Source organism: Onychostruthus taczanowskii, unplaced genomic scaffold (assembly GCF_017590055.1).
Source record: "Onychostruthus taczanowskii isolate IOZ18803 unplaced genomic scaffold, ASM1759005v1 scaffold65, whole genome shotgun sequence".
NCBI classification, from domain to species: domain Eukaryota; kingdom Metazoa; phylum Chordata; class Aves; order Passeriformes; family Passeridae; genus Onychostruthus; species Onychostruthus taczanowskii.
In genome coordinates this window covers 1,328,527-1,345,251 of record NW_024504233.1, presented here as the reverse complement: position 1 = coordinate 1,345,251, position 16,725 = coordinate 1,328,527, and the positions used below count along the sequence as shown (strand labels likewise).

General features: G+C 40.5%; 1 protein-coding gene across 2 annotated transcripts in view; it reads right to left on the bottom strand.

The window, feature by feature from the left end:
* GPSM2 (G protein signaling modulator 2) overlaps positions 1-16,690 on the bottom strand; it is a 26,871-nt gene extending 10,181 nt beyond the window's left edge. The window contains exons 1-3 of one of the 2 annotated variants that reach the window (XM_041420654.1): positions 16,559-16,690; positions 6,327-6,638; positions 321-542 (exon numbers count right to left, since the gene is read on the bottom strand). In XM_041420654.1, the coding sequence (XP_041276588.1) occupies positions 321-542; positions 6,327-6,388 (284 nt within the window). In that variant the 5' untranslated portion in view covers positions 6,389-6,638; positions 16,559-16,690. Of the gene's footprint in view, positions 1-320; positions 543-1,906; positions 2,157-6,326; positions 6,639-16,558 lie in introns of those variants that run through there. The other variant, XM_041420655.1, reaches the window with a different exon arrangement.
* Positions 16,691-16,725: the final 35 nt, after the last annotated feature.

The window sequence follows — 16,725 nt, the reverse complement described above, 5'->3', positions numbered from 1 at the left end:
TAAACAAGAGAGCAGCTCAACAATACAGAGAACTAGAAACACAGAGTTTTAGAAACACGAAAGGGTAAAGAAAGGGTGGATTTAAAGCAGCCATTTAATTATCCAGAAACCTGGTGGGGCCTCAGTCAGTTCTAGGATTATGGTGCTAGACCAAGTATTAGCTGCCAGGTTAGAGGGCACCCAAGTGACCTGGCAGGCCCCCCAGCCCTCTGCCACCACCACGTTCACTCATTAGCCAGTATTAATAGCAGGGTTTGGCAGGACAATGAACAGTGAGCTGCTCGTATCTCCCGGAATGGGATGACATGGAGAACGATTACCTTGCAAGAGTTAAATCGTGGTGATGGTATTCCAAGGCCTTTGCATATTCCTGCAGGTAGAAATAGGCATTGCCCAGCTGGCTGTAAATAGCACTCAGGGTTCGTAAATCTTCAGTTCCAACCTGGACAGCTGCTTCAAAGAAAGACACTCCAGCCCGGCAATCTCCTGCCTTGCACAGGCGCTCGCCTTCCAGAGCCAGCTCCAGGCACGAAGCCTCCATCCTGCACCGGTGACAAGAAAGGCCAACAGTCACTGCAAATGCCACGCTCTGTGCAGCACCTGAGCTCTGAACAGGGCATTATCTTGCTCACACTGCCTCTATTTGTTTAGGAGAGGGAATCTGCATCACACTACAACCAGTGAGCTTTGCTTTAGAGTATTACAGAAACTAAGGCTGAAATGGAAATTGTAATCAATTTTGTCCGTGAGAAGCAAAACAACATTTTAACGAACAGCTGGAATTCATTTTTTCAGTCTCAGAGAAGAAACCAAACACTGCTTTGTCCATAGGCAGCACTCGAAGGGTTCAAAAACAGTTTTCACCATCTAGATAATTTCAGAAAAGTTACCTAGCAATCAAGCTATTACTGACAAATACTGATCCTGACAAATGGAAGCACTTCAAATTTTTAGGGTGATGCCAACCTGCACAATGATTCACAGGAAAACAATCAAATTCTGTGTATCAAAGACTGACTAATTTTCCCCACGTTGCTTCTTCTGTAATTCAATACTCCTTGGCACTTAATTTCTTACACTAGCACTGCTGTGAAAATTCTCAGTGTAAGAAAAAATATCTAGATTCAATTAATGACAAAATGTATGTTAATTGAAGTTACTTCACTGATACACCATTATTCCAGAACCCACTGGAATATTTTATATTATTATGAATGAGTAATTGTGCAATTATACGTACAGAATACAGCAGTCATGAATGAATTTATAGAATATTACATTTTGAACATGAACAAAGAAGCTGATACAAAACTACAGTGGCATTCACATGCATTTTTGCCCCCGTGAGCTCAGGAGTACAAAACACAGCGTTTCAGTAAGTGTTAACAATTTTATCCAAATGTTTCCTACTTTCTGGTTCTGAGATACGAGGGAGGCAGGGGAGAGGAAGATGGGAAAGACAACAGCTCCAGGTCCCATTCCTGAAGCAATATGGTTCTCCAGCTTTTTCAGGATACATGCATTTTAAAAACCTTGACATGTCAGTGTTTTATTTTTTTAAAGACTTTTTTCAAAACGAAAACCCAGTAAGAGACATTCTGTAATTGTTGAAAAAGTGTATGCTAATATTGCCAAAGAGTGGACAATCAAATGCTGGCTTTTGCAGAAGTTATTTTAGTGGAAACACCAGATGACAACTGTTTTGACTTGACATAGTGATGAAGTTTTTAACATACCTGCAATCTTTACATTTCTTTATTTTCTTAAACTAGAAAAAAATTGATTATACAAACTTCTACTCAAATCTGAACAGGAAAGAAATATTTTAGAAAAATCTAATGACTTCCTAAAGAGCTAGAAGAATTGGGATCACAAGTACAATACAAAACACAAAATACTACCATACCTGCTGGTCTTTGATGTGCCACAACTCAAGCACAGCGAGATGACCGACATGTTTAACTTTTGCAACCAAAAGCACTGTCTGTTGGGTAGTTGCTAAAGATGCTGACAGCAAAAGATAACTCCAGCATGAAGTTCTTGCCAAGCCCAACTTCCCAGGTTGGATATCCATAACACATGAAGTATTTTTAGGTTTGGAAACTCGTCTCAGAGAAGTTAGAGCATTCCTAATAGCTACAACACACCACCTGGCTCTCATGACATTGTGCATGTGTCGAATGCAAGACAGAAGAAGGCAGAAATGATTAAGTACAATTAAGTACAAGGCAGAAATGATTACACCATCAGCAACTGAAGGTTTAAGACTTAAAACACTTCATTGGGTAATCTTAATCCTATCCAAAGAGGTTCTCTCCGGGCACCTCATGTTAACTGACACGTCCAATTAGAGTGACAGCTAGAAAATATGGTGCTTCTCAGTGCAGATTTGGAGCCTCACACAGCCACACTCTTTGGATTTTTGCATGAGTGGCTAAAAAGAGCAGAACTTCCAGCAAAATGTGTGTGTGACATCACAGTGAAAATGCTACACTGGACTCTGCTTCTGTAAGTGAATTTATTCCATTAAAAAAGAAAAAATTAACTGTGAGGCATCAGCCACATAACCAGTGAAGAAAAGGCAGTTAAAAATGTTCAAGGCAATATCAGAGTGCTGCAGTATGGTAGCCCCCCGGGAGACTGCATTCATCTGATTTCACACTACACCAAAAAATGCCAAGTGGCAAGGCAGCATTACCATTTCATCAGGAAATCTGACATACGATCATTTGAGTTTGCAACTCTAGATTTAGTATAACTTATAAAAATGAAAGATGTGGGATCTTTCATACAGAAAACAACTAAGAAGCAAATGACTTAGACTGATGAAGATCAGCTGTTATTACAGAGTGTTTAAATTCAACCAGAATTACAGGAAGTAAATGAAAATGGGAATTAATAATTGCTTGAGTAAAAAAAGAATGCAAAAATTACACAGCTCTTGAGAGGTTGTGTTAACAGGTTGCTAGAATCTGTATAGCAAATTAAAACTTTTAATTCCATCTGGATCCATTTCTCTTGACCTACCATTTCAAAATCTAAATAAGCTATACCAAAATAGAACAGAGAAAATTAAATATTTATTTCCACCGTTGCCTGCACTCAATATTTTATTCAGGTTATATAAGAGCTATGAAATCATTCAGTTATTTTAAAAGTTTCAGAGGTTTTTCCATTGAGTACCAAAACTGGATTCAGAAGAGGTTTGGTTTTGGTTTGTATCTGGTTTTTTCTCCCCTCTGCTACTTAAAGGATTCTTATGCAAATTAACACTTTTTTTTGTTTTGGTGGTTTTATTTAGATTTACGTAGGTGTTCTCCACCTGTCACTACTAATGGTTAAATAGCACTTTGGCAGGCTAGACAGGGCCAAGTTATCAATGTTTTAGGAAGTCATTAAATAGTCATAAGGAGAATATGACATTACTTTCTCTTTCCCTGGGCTGAATGGAATTATTTACTCAACACCCAGTGGCCAAACAAGAGATACATTGAATCTGCAGAGAGGAGAAGAGAACAAGCCCCATTCATCTGTGCACTTGTAAGGCAATTCTGTTCCTGCTGAACAGGATAGCGTTCTCTCAGACATTACTTGAAAATGCTCACACAGGGCTTTGTTTTGTTATGCTGTCTATAGCTGCCTGGCATCTCCTGAATAATTTCTCATTTGTAAAACTACCTCATCCTTATCTGGCCCTCAAAGCTTTTCCTCCTGCCTGGCTCTCCAGTATTTTTTCTTTTCTTCTTCCTATCCCTGCCCCCTCTTTCTTCTCTGACCTTTTGCATGTTCTATTTTAAACCTTTATTATTTCTATTAATATAAACCTTAAGCATATTGCCTCCTTGTTTTATTCTCCCTCCCTTCAGGTGTTGTCCTCTCACAGTAAGAACAAGAAAAGTGGTAGGAATTAAGTCAGTGGAAGAAGGTAGTAACACCCACTGATTACTACAACCTCTAAACACAATTTAGTTTTACTCAGCTCCATTCCCACTAAGAGGGCCTTTTGCTTTGGAGGGGGAACACAGCTGTCATCAATTTACCATGAAACAAATAACACACCTAGAGACAAAACAACCCATGACATCTCTTCAGATGCAGAGCATCACTAGTGCCACAGCATCCTGGAATAAAGCTGCCACACCATTCCTGACTCCTGCCCTGACTCTTGGCTTCTCCCCGTGAGCAGAAGCTCCACAGTGACCACTGCAAACAGCTCCAGCACAGCTCCACTGCAGCACTGCTTCTGTCACACGACGCGTGATGGTCACGTTAGGAGCAACCCGCGCACAAAGAAACCACACACCTGAATGCTGTCTTCTTTTGCTCCAGTCAAGATAAAAGCAGCTACAAGCTTTTGGTGTATGAATTTAGCAGGCCAAAAGAAGCAAGTTCTACAAATATTCACCCATTTATTCATACAAATCAAGTAACATTAGCATTTTCAGTCACTAAAAAAACAAAAAAAAACCCTCCTTCCACCAGCATAAGCATTTTTAGAGCTGCGAAAGTGATGCTGATAAACTACTGTGGGGAGAAAGAAACATTTGCCCAGCCAGAAACAGACCCACAGTAAAGCCTTTCCTTAGGAGTGGGCTCCAACTTCTTTAAAATCAGTTCTAATGCAATGCCAGAAGGAAGGAAAGAGCAGTCACAGCCAAACAAGCCTGGGATAATACCTGCAAGTAAATTTTTTTAAAAACTGGTAACTCCCTCCCCAGTAATTTATGACCTTTTATTTCCTGCACTAAAATTTAAACATCAACAAAATAAAATATTTCCAAATTATAGCTATCAATATCATCATAAAATTCCAGGTCAATATACTGAATTAATCCTTGGTTTCTCAAAGTCTTAAGAAAATTTTATGTTTTTAAATTAAAAGTATATTGCCATCATGTTTTTTAAATGTGAATCAGATTATAGCTCTTGCAGAAAAGTTTAAGAAGGTCATAAATATTGTTATTGTTGATATTTTAATTGGTCTCATTCAAACCCCGTACTGAAATACAGCACAAAGCAATAAGACATGGTGCTCTGACTGTGCTTGCCAAATTGTTTTAAGGTTTTTTTTTACCTTGTCAGTTTAAACCAGTCAATTGGCCCTGACACATTTTTCATCCATTTACTTCTATAATAGTACCCTGAACAGCTCCTGCTTTTATTAAAGAGTGAGCAAGGATGTCCTGCAATTTTCTGGGGAGGACCGAGAGCACCAGCGTGGGGAAACGTGGTAGAGGAATGCTGGGCAGTGGGTCCCTTCAGGAAACACTCAGCACAGAGTTATCATGCTTACACACTTAAGGTCAAAGCCACAGGATAAAGATTTTAGACAAATAAAGAGAGAAAACAGTAAATTACAGCTTATTTGCTAATTTTTCTCCTTACTGACCACGAAATAGCTTCCCCAGCTGGCTGCACTGCCACCCAGGACACTGGACTTGCATGAAATGAAATGAAGGACTTCTCTTCTATGAAATGGAAAAGAAGACCACTCCAAAAGCAATCTAGCATTGTCAGAAAAGGATTAATTTTAAGCCATAGCATGTGCTGTCTTACAAATACAGGTTAACAGCCTTATTGCTGTTAGCTAGTGAGGAAAAGACCTCCAAAGAAAGGATAATCAGGGTAGGGGTGGGAGGAGCACACAACAACCACATTTTTTACTTATTTTTAAACAATCATTTCAGTCTTCCAGTGTCCTTTCCTACTGAATGAACTGCAAGATCTACCCTTCCAAACACCATGCTCTACACAATGCTCCTGTAGTTCGGCTCCATTAGAGCGAGTCTGAAATGCTAACACATTGTCCCAGGTCTGTAAAGGGGATTCAGAAGAAAAATTATAAAAGCTCTCAGAAGGGAAATCCCATATGCTCTGCACTTGCAAGAACGAGTACTTCTGAGTGCAAGGCACCAAGGCAATTTTCATAAGCAAGGAAAATACCGAAACAATAATGGGCCAAGTACAGAGAACTTTAGCACACAAAACTCAGCAATTTGCATAGGCAGCCCAAGAGCTGTAAGAGGGAGCAGCTATTACCCTGCAGGCACCATACATCATATCATTCTACCCCAAATATAAAGAAATACATGCAACAAAGTATTATTCTGCTATCATGCAAGTTCCAGTACTACACAATCATACTAATATAATCTGCTACACAGCAAAAGTGAATTTTCATAATTCAAAAATCAAGAAAAAAATTGATTTCATTTTAAATTTCAATAACACTACTAGCAGAGATATCAAGCTATTTGTTGCAACATGTTTAGCTTTCTATTATTAACAACACTTATTCATTCACAGCAAAATTACCAGAGTCTTACCTGTATCGCACGTGAAAGGAACGATCTTCAGGCATGCTTATCAAAAGATTATTTTCCGCCATGGAGTTACATTATCAGTACAGAAATAAATACTGTTCTGTAGTAGGATGCTTTATTATGGGGAATTGTTTTCAGAGCACCATTCCAGTTAGTATATTAAGAAGCTGGAGTAAAGATATCCTAAGCTCCTGTAGAAAAACTCTTCTTTATTACTGAGGTAAGGACGTCACTGCCAGACACATCTCACACCTTCAGAAATCTTCACGTTCTTTCTTTCACCTGTGGCCCTTTAAGCTCCGTTCAGCCACCGTTCTGCAAAGGGAACACAAGATGCTTGGCTTGAAGTCTTATGGTTAATAACTCATCAGCATTTGCAGCTGATGTAAAAGCATAACACTGCTCCTACAAAACAGGAAACGTCATTCAAGAACTTAAAGGCAGAGCCAAAGCCTTCTACACAGACATGGCAATTCCTGTAGGCAAGTGAGAAAGCCAAAGAGGTTTAACAAAAACCAACACTCTCTTCTCTTGGAGACTTCAAAGAATTTACCCTTGTTAGTATTTTCTGGCCTCATGAAGTTCCAGGCAAAAACCTTAAAGGATGAAAACAACAGAACGAAAGGCATAATACAGAACAGATCACAAAGTGCTTTACGCGTAAACACTGCCGCTGAAACCGCGATCATCAGCTGAAGGCCCACAGCAGCCAGAACTGGTGGGCACAATCCCCTCTGCAGATCATCCACTGGAGCTTGTCCCATCTCCAATACCGTAAGCACAGCAGCCAGCAAAGGTTTAAGCTCTATATTCGCTTTTCTTCTCTCTGCTCCCAAAAGAAAAGAGGGGAGTATGGGAGTTTGGAGGGCAAGTGGTGTTAACACTGGCTTCCTATTCAAAAATTCTGCAGCACTGCAATGTGAGCGCCAAACTCTGCTTCAAAGGGATTGCAGAAGCCAGCATATAAATATTAGACATGTTTGGGCTGGCTGGGAAAAATTAACAGAAAAGAAACCCTGTAATCAAAAGTTTACCCACTTTTAAAGATATTTTTAGTAGAGACAGTGACATATTTACGCCTCAGTACTAATATTATCTTTCTTTGCAAGTAAACATGGAGTTGTGTAATTCACAAATGCATATTTCATCAAGAGACTGCAGAGGTGTCAAAAAGACAGGAACAGAGCTCAGACTCAAAGCTGTCATGAGAAGAATATGCAAACCTGTATATTTAATTGTTGATATAGCCCATGCCTTTTCCTCTCATTAGCTTTATCAAGTCCCAGCTGTCAAGATTGATGCTTCCCATCCTACTCTACCTTGATAGCAGCCCTCAAACAGACTATCTACATTCTTCCAATTAAACAAGTATTTTGCCCTTCCACGCTCATCACTAGAATTATTTGGCATCAGCAAGAGGGTGTGGGTGTATTTTTGCAATTACGAAGCGTGACACCCACAGGCTGGTTACAATAGCACTGCAACCCACACACTGGGCAGGCTGTGCTGCAGGTATTCACCCTGCGGAAGTCTGCGCAGCCTCCGCTCAGGTAACTCATACAGGCAGAGGGCCCTCAGCCACCCAGCCTATAGAAACCCTCCAGCACTCCTGCTGCTCAGCAAATCCAAAGGGATTTGGAAGTTCTCTTCCACAGAGGAACATATCACAAAGTAAAAAGTGTGTACTCTGGTACACATAGCTCAGGAAATGAAGACTGTAGTAATTTTTTGTATATTTGCACTGTAATGGTAATTAACTGAATAATTTTAAAAGCTTTTTTTAAAAATAAAAAGCCAACTTTAATTTTAAAAAGCAGTTATACTTACATCACTATATTTGAGCTACACATCTGTCCTCATCGTGTGACTGATGCCACCAAGAGCTGGAACCACTACTCCTGTGTTTTTCCCTCCTTACTGGCCATACAGCACATTCCTACTCTTGGGAGGGTGATACAGACACACCCACATTGGCCAACACATCATCATCACAGATCCAGCCAAAATTACTGGGTCTGCTCTTCATACCTGGCTTCTTCACGCGTAAGTCATTAGGATGTCAATTAGGCCTTCAGCCATGCCAACGTGTAATCAGTAACCAAACCTAAATCACATTAATTAGAGTGGGGAATGCAAAATGCAGGAGATGGAAGTCAAACACTTGAAGTTGTAAACACAACCTTTTAAATGCATAATTTTACTTAATACAGGAAGTCTTAGGGGTTTCTGTTATTTTGAAGTAGCAGCAAAAAGCCCACAGAGAAAAGGTTGGGTCTCCTTCAGGAGAGGGAAATTAAACTGGTGTTACTGATTACACACAGTTGTTTGATACCAGAACAGAAATGAACATCAGCCTAACCGCCCCCCAATCAAATGAAGCAAGGCAGAGGTTGGGCAACCAAATGCAGCAGCCCTTCATAGCCCACAACAGACAAAAACAGGCACAGTATCAATTCTTTATTAGAAGAAAATGGTGAGCCATAAGGATTACTCGCCCTGGCTATAAACAGATAAAGGATATTCAATTAAACCATCAATAAAAGGCCAATTTGCCTCAACTAAATAGTCCATCTAAAAAAATGTGCTTATTGCATGCAGAAAGTCACTTTTTTTCCTATTACTTTCATCATGCAAACCCCATCTGTATTCATATAGCTTCTGCATAAATCTGTATAACCACAGATTTATACAGAAGCTATATGAATACAGATGGGGTTTGCATGATGAAAGTACATCTCAACCTTCCATTAACATCCCTGCACTGAATCAGTGATACAAATGCTAAGACTGGAATAAGGCTCACTCTCTCTCAAGAAAAATCACAGAAGAAACCAAGACCCCCCCCCCCCCCTTTTTAATTCTAATCAGTATGTTTCAAGTTCCTGACAATGATAAAACAAAAGTTGCTATCTCTTTCCCCAAAGTCTGTATGCAAGCTAATAGTTCTAGTTATCACAGCTTCCAGACAGGTATTTCACCTTTTAAGGCATTTCCCATTTCAGCAATGATTTGATTATATACTATAAATTTTATCTCAATGGTAGACAAAGAGTCTAATAAGTTTGCAATTCTTAGTTACAATATATTTTTTCATTTCATTTTGACAGAAAACCATATTTCTGCACAGGTGAAAATTCATCAGCAAGTAATAGAAAGCCAATGCTGTGATTTATTTGCAGCACACAGAACTAATAATCACAATACAGTTGGAGAAGATGGTTTTATTCTCCTTCATCCCCTCAAAATAGTACATTTTAAGCAGCTTCATTTGCTCCTTTCCTCAACCCACACCTTCTTTTTTGGAGGTTGTCAGATGCTCAAAAGTTTGATTTGCTTTGCTGATGCAGTCACAGGGGCAGGCAGCTGCCAGACCGGTCACTCGGGGGCTGGTGGAATATCAAACAGTTCCCTTCCTTCTGCCTTTCCCTAAAGGAGACCATCAAGTGATGCCTTCTCTCCCCATCTGCTATTCCTCACAAATCGGTGGGAAAGGAGCATCTGCCAAATGAAGTCATCACTGACAGAGATTCACAAGCTAATACAGGAAAGTACAGATAAAGGCAGATCTACTGCACAAATTGCATTTCCTGAGAAAAACTAGTGACAGAGACTTCTTGTTTCAAGATTAAGACAGATTTCCCAATGGTGAACTAAGTTTGAATTTCCTTTCAGAAAGATGCTACAGAATTAACAGGAGAAAAAAAAAAAAAAAAAAAAAAAAGGAAAAAAATGAAAAGAAACTTGAACTGGATCATCTAAAAACAAAACAGAGGTTTGCATACTCTGTGAATGAAGAACCAGACTACACAACAATAAAAATATTCCAACAGTCTGATTACTGAAATACAGAGATCAGCTTGGCTTCAGACCTTCAAAATATAAAAGAGCATATAAATACAAACAGCACAAGGTACACTCGGAAGTAAAGCATTCTCTATTGCAGTCTTCAATGCTGTTCAAGGATATTTTCAAAACTGACCAGAATTAATGGATAAGCCTAAAATAAGCCACCAAAAAGCCTTAAAATTTCACATCAAGTGTAATATTGTATTTACTATTAACATAGTAAACAACATCATCATTACCATTTCTGCAGTAATATTTATTCCCCGTGAATGAGCCTTTAAGTAAATGTGTGCCATGCTGGGGAAAAGCAATTTTTCCAACCCTTGAGCACAGTACAAGTGACTAGTCATGAGAATGGATCCTGCAAATACAAGAAACAACTGTACTAAGATCACTCTTGTTATTCTTGGCAGATTAATTTTAAACTCCTCTCTGCACCACTTTTGACAGCTGTTCAACAGCTGATTAGCTGAGTGCACACAGAAACCACCTTCACTGGTGAGGTGAATTTGAGGTTTTGTTCAGGATCATGATGATGTGGAGCAATACCTGCTCTGAAATACTGCCTTTGTCTCCTGATGGATTTCTCTGTTGAGCAGAAAACCCCAGAATAAACCACAGGGATTCTTTGATAGGACTGGCTTTGCAGCATGCTAAGCACTTTGCAGCTCACATCACACATTAATGGACAGCAGAGGACAGCTGAAGTTCATAAACAGCTCCTGAGCTGCTCCTCCCAGGTGCGAGTGACGGAGCTCGTGCCCCAGAGCCTGTATCACTGCAGAGCACGGCAGAGACCCCACCTAAACATCCTATGCCATCAGGCTCATCAGTCAAGCTGCAAATAAATTAAACCACTATCTCATGTTCTTGGTTCAGATGCTTCCTCCTCCACCCCACCTATATTTACCATGCTGACTTATAAATATGGGCCCACACAAATCTTAGACACATTGCTGAATATTGCAGACAGCCCTGAAATGGCTGGAAGGGGTGGGTATTGCACTGGGTTCGTCCCAGAGGCGATGTTTACTTGTAATCCTATCAACCCCACTGCTCCACAAGCCTGGATTGTCACTTATTCCAATAGAAAATGAAATATGAGGGTTCCTCTCCTTTACCCAAACGATGTGCACTGAGCTATCTTTTATATAGGAAACCGTCATTTCCTTGCTAGAAAGACAATCACCAAATTGTAACTGAGAGCAGAAGGCCAGACAGGCATTTTGTAACCAGAACTGACAGGTGCAGAGCTAACTGCCTTTTGTGAATCAAAAAGAAAAGAATTACTAGAGTGAGGGAGGGAAACTTGACTCTGTTATCTCTGAAATTATCCCATCTCCCTTCTTAGCCACTTAATGCCCAAGACTTAATGACTTCAGTAACCAGCAGTCTTTCCAGATGGTCAACAGAAGCACAAAAAGTTATAAAAGACCTGAAGAATACCAGTAATAGAAGTTCAGATACTCACAACAACTCTCATCAAAAAAATTAAAATAATTGCTTAATGAGTAGTTACACAAATACTATCACTGGCTGTCACAAACTCCTGAACAATCTGATTCTTTTCTTCATTCCTGTCCCTGATTTCTTTCTAGCACTGTACATAAACCCAAATCAAGAAAAGGGTTTCTGTCCAATTATTTTAATTTACTCATCAATTTACTCTAATTTAGTCATAATTATGACTACAGGAAGAGAAACCCCCTAGTGACAAAGGAGAACAAGTATCCCCAGAACAGTCCCAAAGAGTCTCAAGTAGGCACACAAAATCGTTTTACTGAAAACATGAATAACTGTATGAAACAAGGTAAGGAAAATATTGCATAAAACTACTTTACAGGATATAAATCACACTAGTTTATGAAGCTCTCTTTGTATTTTTTTTTAAACCTTTAAAAACATCCTAGCAATGAGACACGCATCTCCATATTTAAAATTCATTTTTTAAAAGACAAACAAATCCCCCACAACAATGACAGGCATCAAGAATTTCTGAGACAAATTTTGCTCACAGTGAAGTGAGGCACACAACACATCCACAGCTGGAAATGAAATGACGGATTTGAGAACTAGAGGAGCACAGCTCCAGAGCAGAGTCCAACATCCATTACCTAATTGCTAATGTGGCCCTGCATTATGACAGACATGGCAACAACAGACATATTTAATTTATCACTCTGTTTGTACAAATTTTTTGTTTGGGGTTTTCTTTATTTCACTGGTTGCCTAAAGCAAGAGATGCTGCTCGTGGTAGGTTCTAAAGACAGGCAAGAGAAGGTTCATCTCCATTTCACAGGTTAACTCCTCTTGGCTGCTCCTGCACCCCCACCTCTGGCACAGCTGCAGGATGCCCCGGCTCACCCAGCTCTGTTAAAGGCAAACACAAGGCTTTAATGCGGGACCATTTCCACCTGCCCTCTGGCATTTCCTGTGTGTACTATCCACCGATTCTGTAGATTAGGAGCAGGATTTTTCTTCTGAAAGGAGTATTTAAGTAATGCTAAAGGTCTGCAACATGCCAAGCCTTTCAAACTCTGTATATCCTGCTTATTGCTTTTTCCTTTCTTTTTCTAACAGAATCAATATTTAACTGGCAAACAGCTTGCTACCAAATGTACATAATTACTGTCCAGTGTGCAGGTTAAAGAACCCAATGCAGTTAACACAAGAAACCATATTTTTATTACACAGACACTCCTGCAGATAGTTAATGTAAGCCATCTATTTAAATCCTGAATTAGGGAAATCCCACACTACGATAAAATAAGAAAGGAGAACGTGAAGTGTCAGCAAAATATATCTAATATACCCGTCATAAAATTAATCAGGCAACTGAAAACTAATTCTACATGCAGCAAGATTAAGATTTCAGATACAAGAACGGTGCAGAAGAAGATCACAGACAAACAGGTCAGAATTTTTCCAACAGGTCACATATTTTCCACATATCCTTTGATGCATCAAGGTATTAGGATTCCTTATCCTTTTTTCTTTTCTTATTTTTTATCAGAACCAGATCCAAACTTATTTACAAACTGTCAATCACAGACTGAAAACAAACATTGCACTGCTCTCCTTCCAACATCTCCCACAACTGAGGATGAGATTTGCATTCGAGCACTTTAAGTGCACAAATGCCACAACAGACTGCAACGACAGGTCACAACAGTGCTATCCTTTTATTCACAGTGTAACTTGAAATCATTCCCAATAAATCAGTAACAGCTTTGTTACCATGTTCTGAAGGTAAATTTGAACCCTGCTCCTTTGGGACAATCTCACCATGCAAATGAACATATATAGGCCTCTCCCAGGCAACGAGACACTCGGCTACCTTCAGTTTGGGAAGTGGAGCATGTTATCCAGCGTGAAAGAACCCCACATAGGAAGGGTTCAGCACAAAAGGCTGGCTATTTGCACTCAAGCTGATAGAGCAAGCTGATCACAAATCTCTACAATAAAATGTTCCACCTAGCTTGGCTCCTTCTTAGTCTATGAAATCTCTTAAAAAGAGACCCTGGTATGTAAAAGAAAGAAGACAAACATTGTACAAGCATCTTACAAAGAAATGGAAGAAATTACCTTATGATTCTATAAATTAAATTTTAAAAAAACTAATAATCCTTAGAATCACTGGCAGTAAGACACAGTAGCAATTTCTGTGAAGCAATATAGCTGCTGTTTCACAATTCCTAGTTGGCACTGTGGTGCTCATTCAGAGCCAAAGCAGACTTCCAGCATAATGAATCCTTACCACTCAGCAAGGCTTTACCTCGCAGGGAGCAGATGCAGCTCTCGTAGAACCTCTGTTACACAACTGCACTGATCCATGCCAGGTTCATGCCAGCAGCACTGCTTGGTGCATCACCTGTGCCCCCCAGCTCCCAAGTATTAACAGCAGCCAGTAACACCCCCTCTAATGAGTCTACAAACTGCAAAAGTTGTGGTGCAGGATGAACGCTCACAACAGTGAGAAGACAATGCAGTGGTTTTATGTACTGCTTGCTTCTTACAGACAGGTACAGTGTATTTATAGCACATAATCTATGGAGATTTAAGGAAAACAGCATTTGTTGAGGTGCCAAGTTGTAAATTACTCTGCATATTCATTCCAACACTTGGGATGCAGCTGCAAATCCATTCAGAATCTCCTCAATGCAGTTTCTTCCATCAGTGTGGTGACTACTGGATTGCAGCCCATTTTGCCCCCACTGCCAGTTTATCCACTCTGTACAGGCATTGACACTGACAGAATTGGTCACAGTAGCACATCCTGTTCTCTAACAAACCAACTAGATAAGGTCCAAAGTGCTGCAGCCAAGGAACAAAACTCCTAAGAGTATACCAACATGGCAATGGGAGGAAAAATAGTGTAGCAAACAGAAATAACAAAGGAATAATAGATTTAGAAAGCCTTCTTTATAAATCACATGTGGTTTATATTCCCTGTAACCCAGCTGAATGAAAGCTTTCCTTTCTATAATGCAAAGAAGTTTTATTATATGAACAAGTAACATATTCCTCAAACACTGCCAAATTTGAGTCCCAAGAGGCAACTTGCCATTAATCATCTGTTCAACACTGTATGTGTTTCAGACCATCTCTTGCCAGTCCTTCCACTTCTGCTTTTCTTGTATTTTGCATTCCCAATATTGTGGTCTCCCACAAAATAATACCTTCTTTTCCTTTTTGGATATTATCACTGGTATAGCTGACTTGCTACTAAATGGCTAAAGAAAAGTTTAAGGTTTCTTCTGGTACCTGGTATCTCTCTCTGCTTTTATTTGCAGAGATAACAATAACACATTGACGCTTCAGAAAGTCTTAATTGCTCACTCCTCAATAAAAACCAAGTTCATTAAGACATTAACCTTAAAAGCTACTGAAACAGTTACAGATCTGGGCAGGACTAAGTTGTGGAAAGTGAAACTGACCACACAAAGGCTACAATAAACCTGGAGGACAAAAGTAGAAATATGTTGGCTAATAAATTTTAAAAGTGGAAGATGAGGAGAAAATAAAAAAATTATAAATGCTAAAAAAAAAAAAAATCCCTTTATGTTCAGTAGTTAAAACTACGGACAAAGAGCATTTCTTTTTAGAAAAACGTTTTCCAAAACTTAGTCTGACCTTTCAACCATCACTTTGTGAAGTAATTCTGCAGCAAGAGGAGCAGCAATGCACAATCCTGAGTAGTTTTAAGATGCTTGAAAGAGTTACAAGAGCATTCAAACAACAGCATGCTAAATAAAGCAACTGGTAAGATTCACACAGGTTTCTTCTAGTCCAGTAAAGCTGTCTTATATTTCAGGTAAGTTTTGTCCCAGATTTATACGGAAGTAACTGGAAGTACAAAGTCCTTCCTACTGAAGAGGGATGCACAGTCCAGAAGACTTGCTAACCATTAATTAAACTAGTAAGAAGGAACACTTGGACACGCCTACAAATAAGTTTTAACACGCTACAAATATATATAAGCAACGAATTTAGAAGGACTGTATTATGAGGAGCGCTTTTTGCTAGCATTTTCAGGTCTAGTAGAACTATCACTTAAAAGAGAGGCATAAAGTTTCCAGACAAAGTTTAAGCAGGGACTAGAATATCTTAACTGATCTTTTTGAGATGCAAGACTCAGCACGTTTTTCCAAATTCTGAGATGGTTGCACAGCTCTCCATGGCAACCCAGGATACATGAGCCCTGCAGTCACTGGCAAGAACCTAACAGGAACAGCACATTAGGCTGAAAAAGCTGCTAAAGCAGAAGAAAGGCCACAGCTTCAGGGTGGGGTAGAATTTGTGTCTTGGCAATCCGGTCAATAAAGGGATAGAGAGCAGTTTCTGATTTACTATGCTCCTCCATAGGAAAAAGTGAAAAAGCAACAGAAAGGCAGGAACTACACCAGCAAAAGCTACAGTCTAGTAGATAAATGAGACTAGGTTTGGTATAATCCGAGTTTAGATATGCCAAAACACAATGCCTAACTCAAACTCTCGAAAAAGAGTTTAGAGCTTGCTCCCCGTACACCTCACTCCCCGCGTTATGCCTGCACATTCTTTGGTTCCAGTTCTATCACCGCCTGTTTCACTCCTGCCCTTATGCTTTCATTTCATTTACCCGTCTCGTTAGCACAACAAGTGCCCAAAGCCGCCGCTGCACAGCCCTGCTGCTACCGGCTCCCTTCAGAGCCTCCGGGGCGACCGTGCCACACAACCCACCCGCGCCGGGCACCGCCACCTCCCGCCTTTGTTGGCCAACGGCGCCCGGCGGCCGCCGGCACACGGCACGGGCCGCACCGCCGCTTCATTCGCCAGCACACCGCTCCGCTCGGGGCCGCAGCACTGCCGGGGCCGCGTTCCGAGCCCCCGTTCTGGCACCCGGCGCTCACCTGTGTGCCGGGCCGGAGGGGCTGCGAGAGGCCAGCTGGGCTCCGAGGGGCCGACGCCGCGCGAGCCGGGCTCACGGGGCCGAGCGGGGCTGTGAGGGGCGGGAGCCCCGCCCGCCCACGCGCAGCCGCTCCTCGAACCCGCCAATCGCCGCCGCGCGCGCCCGGCC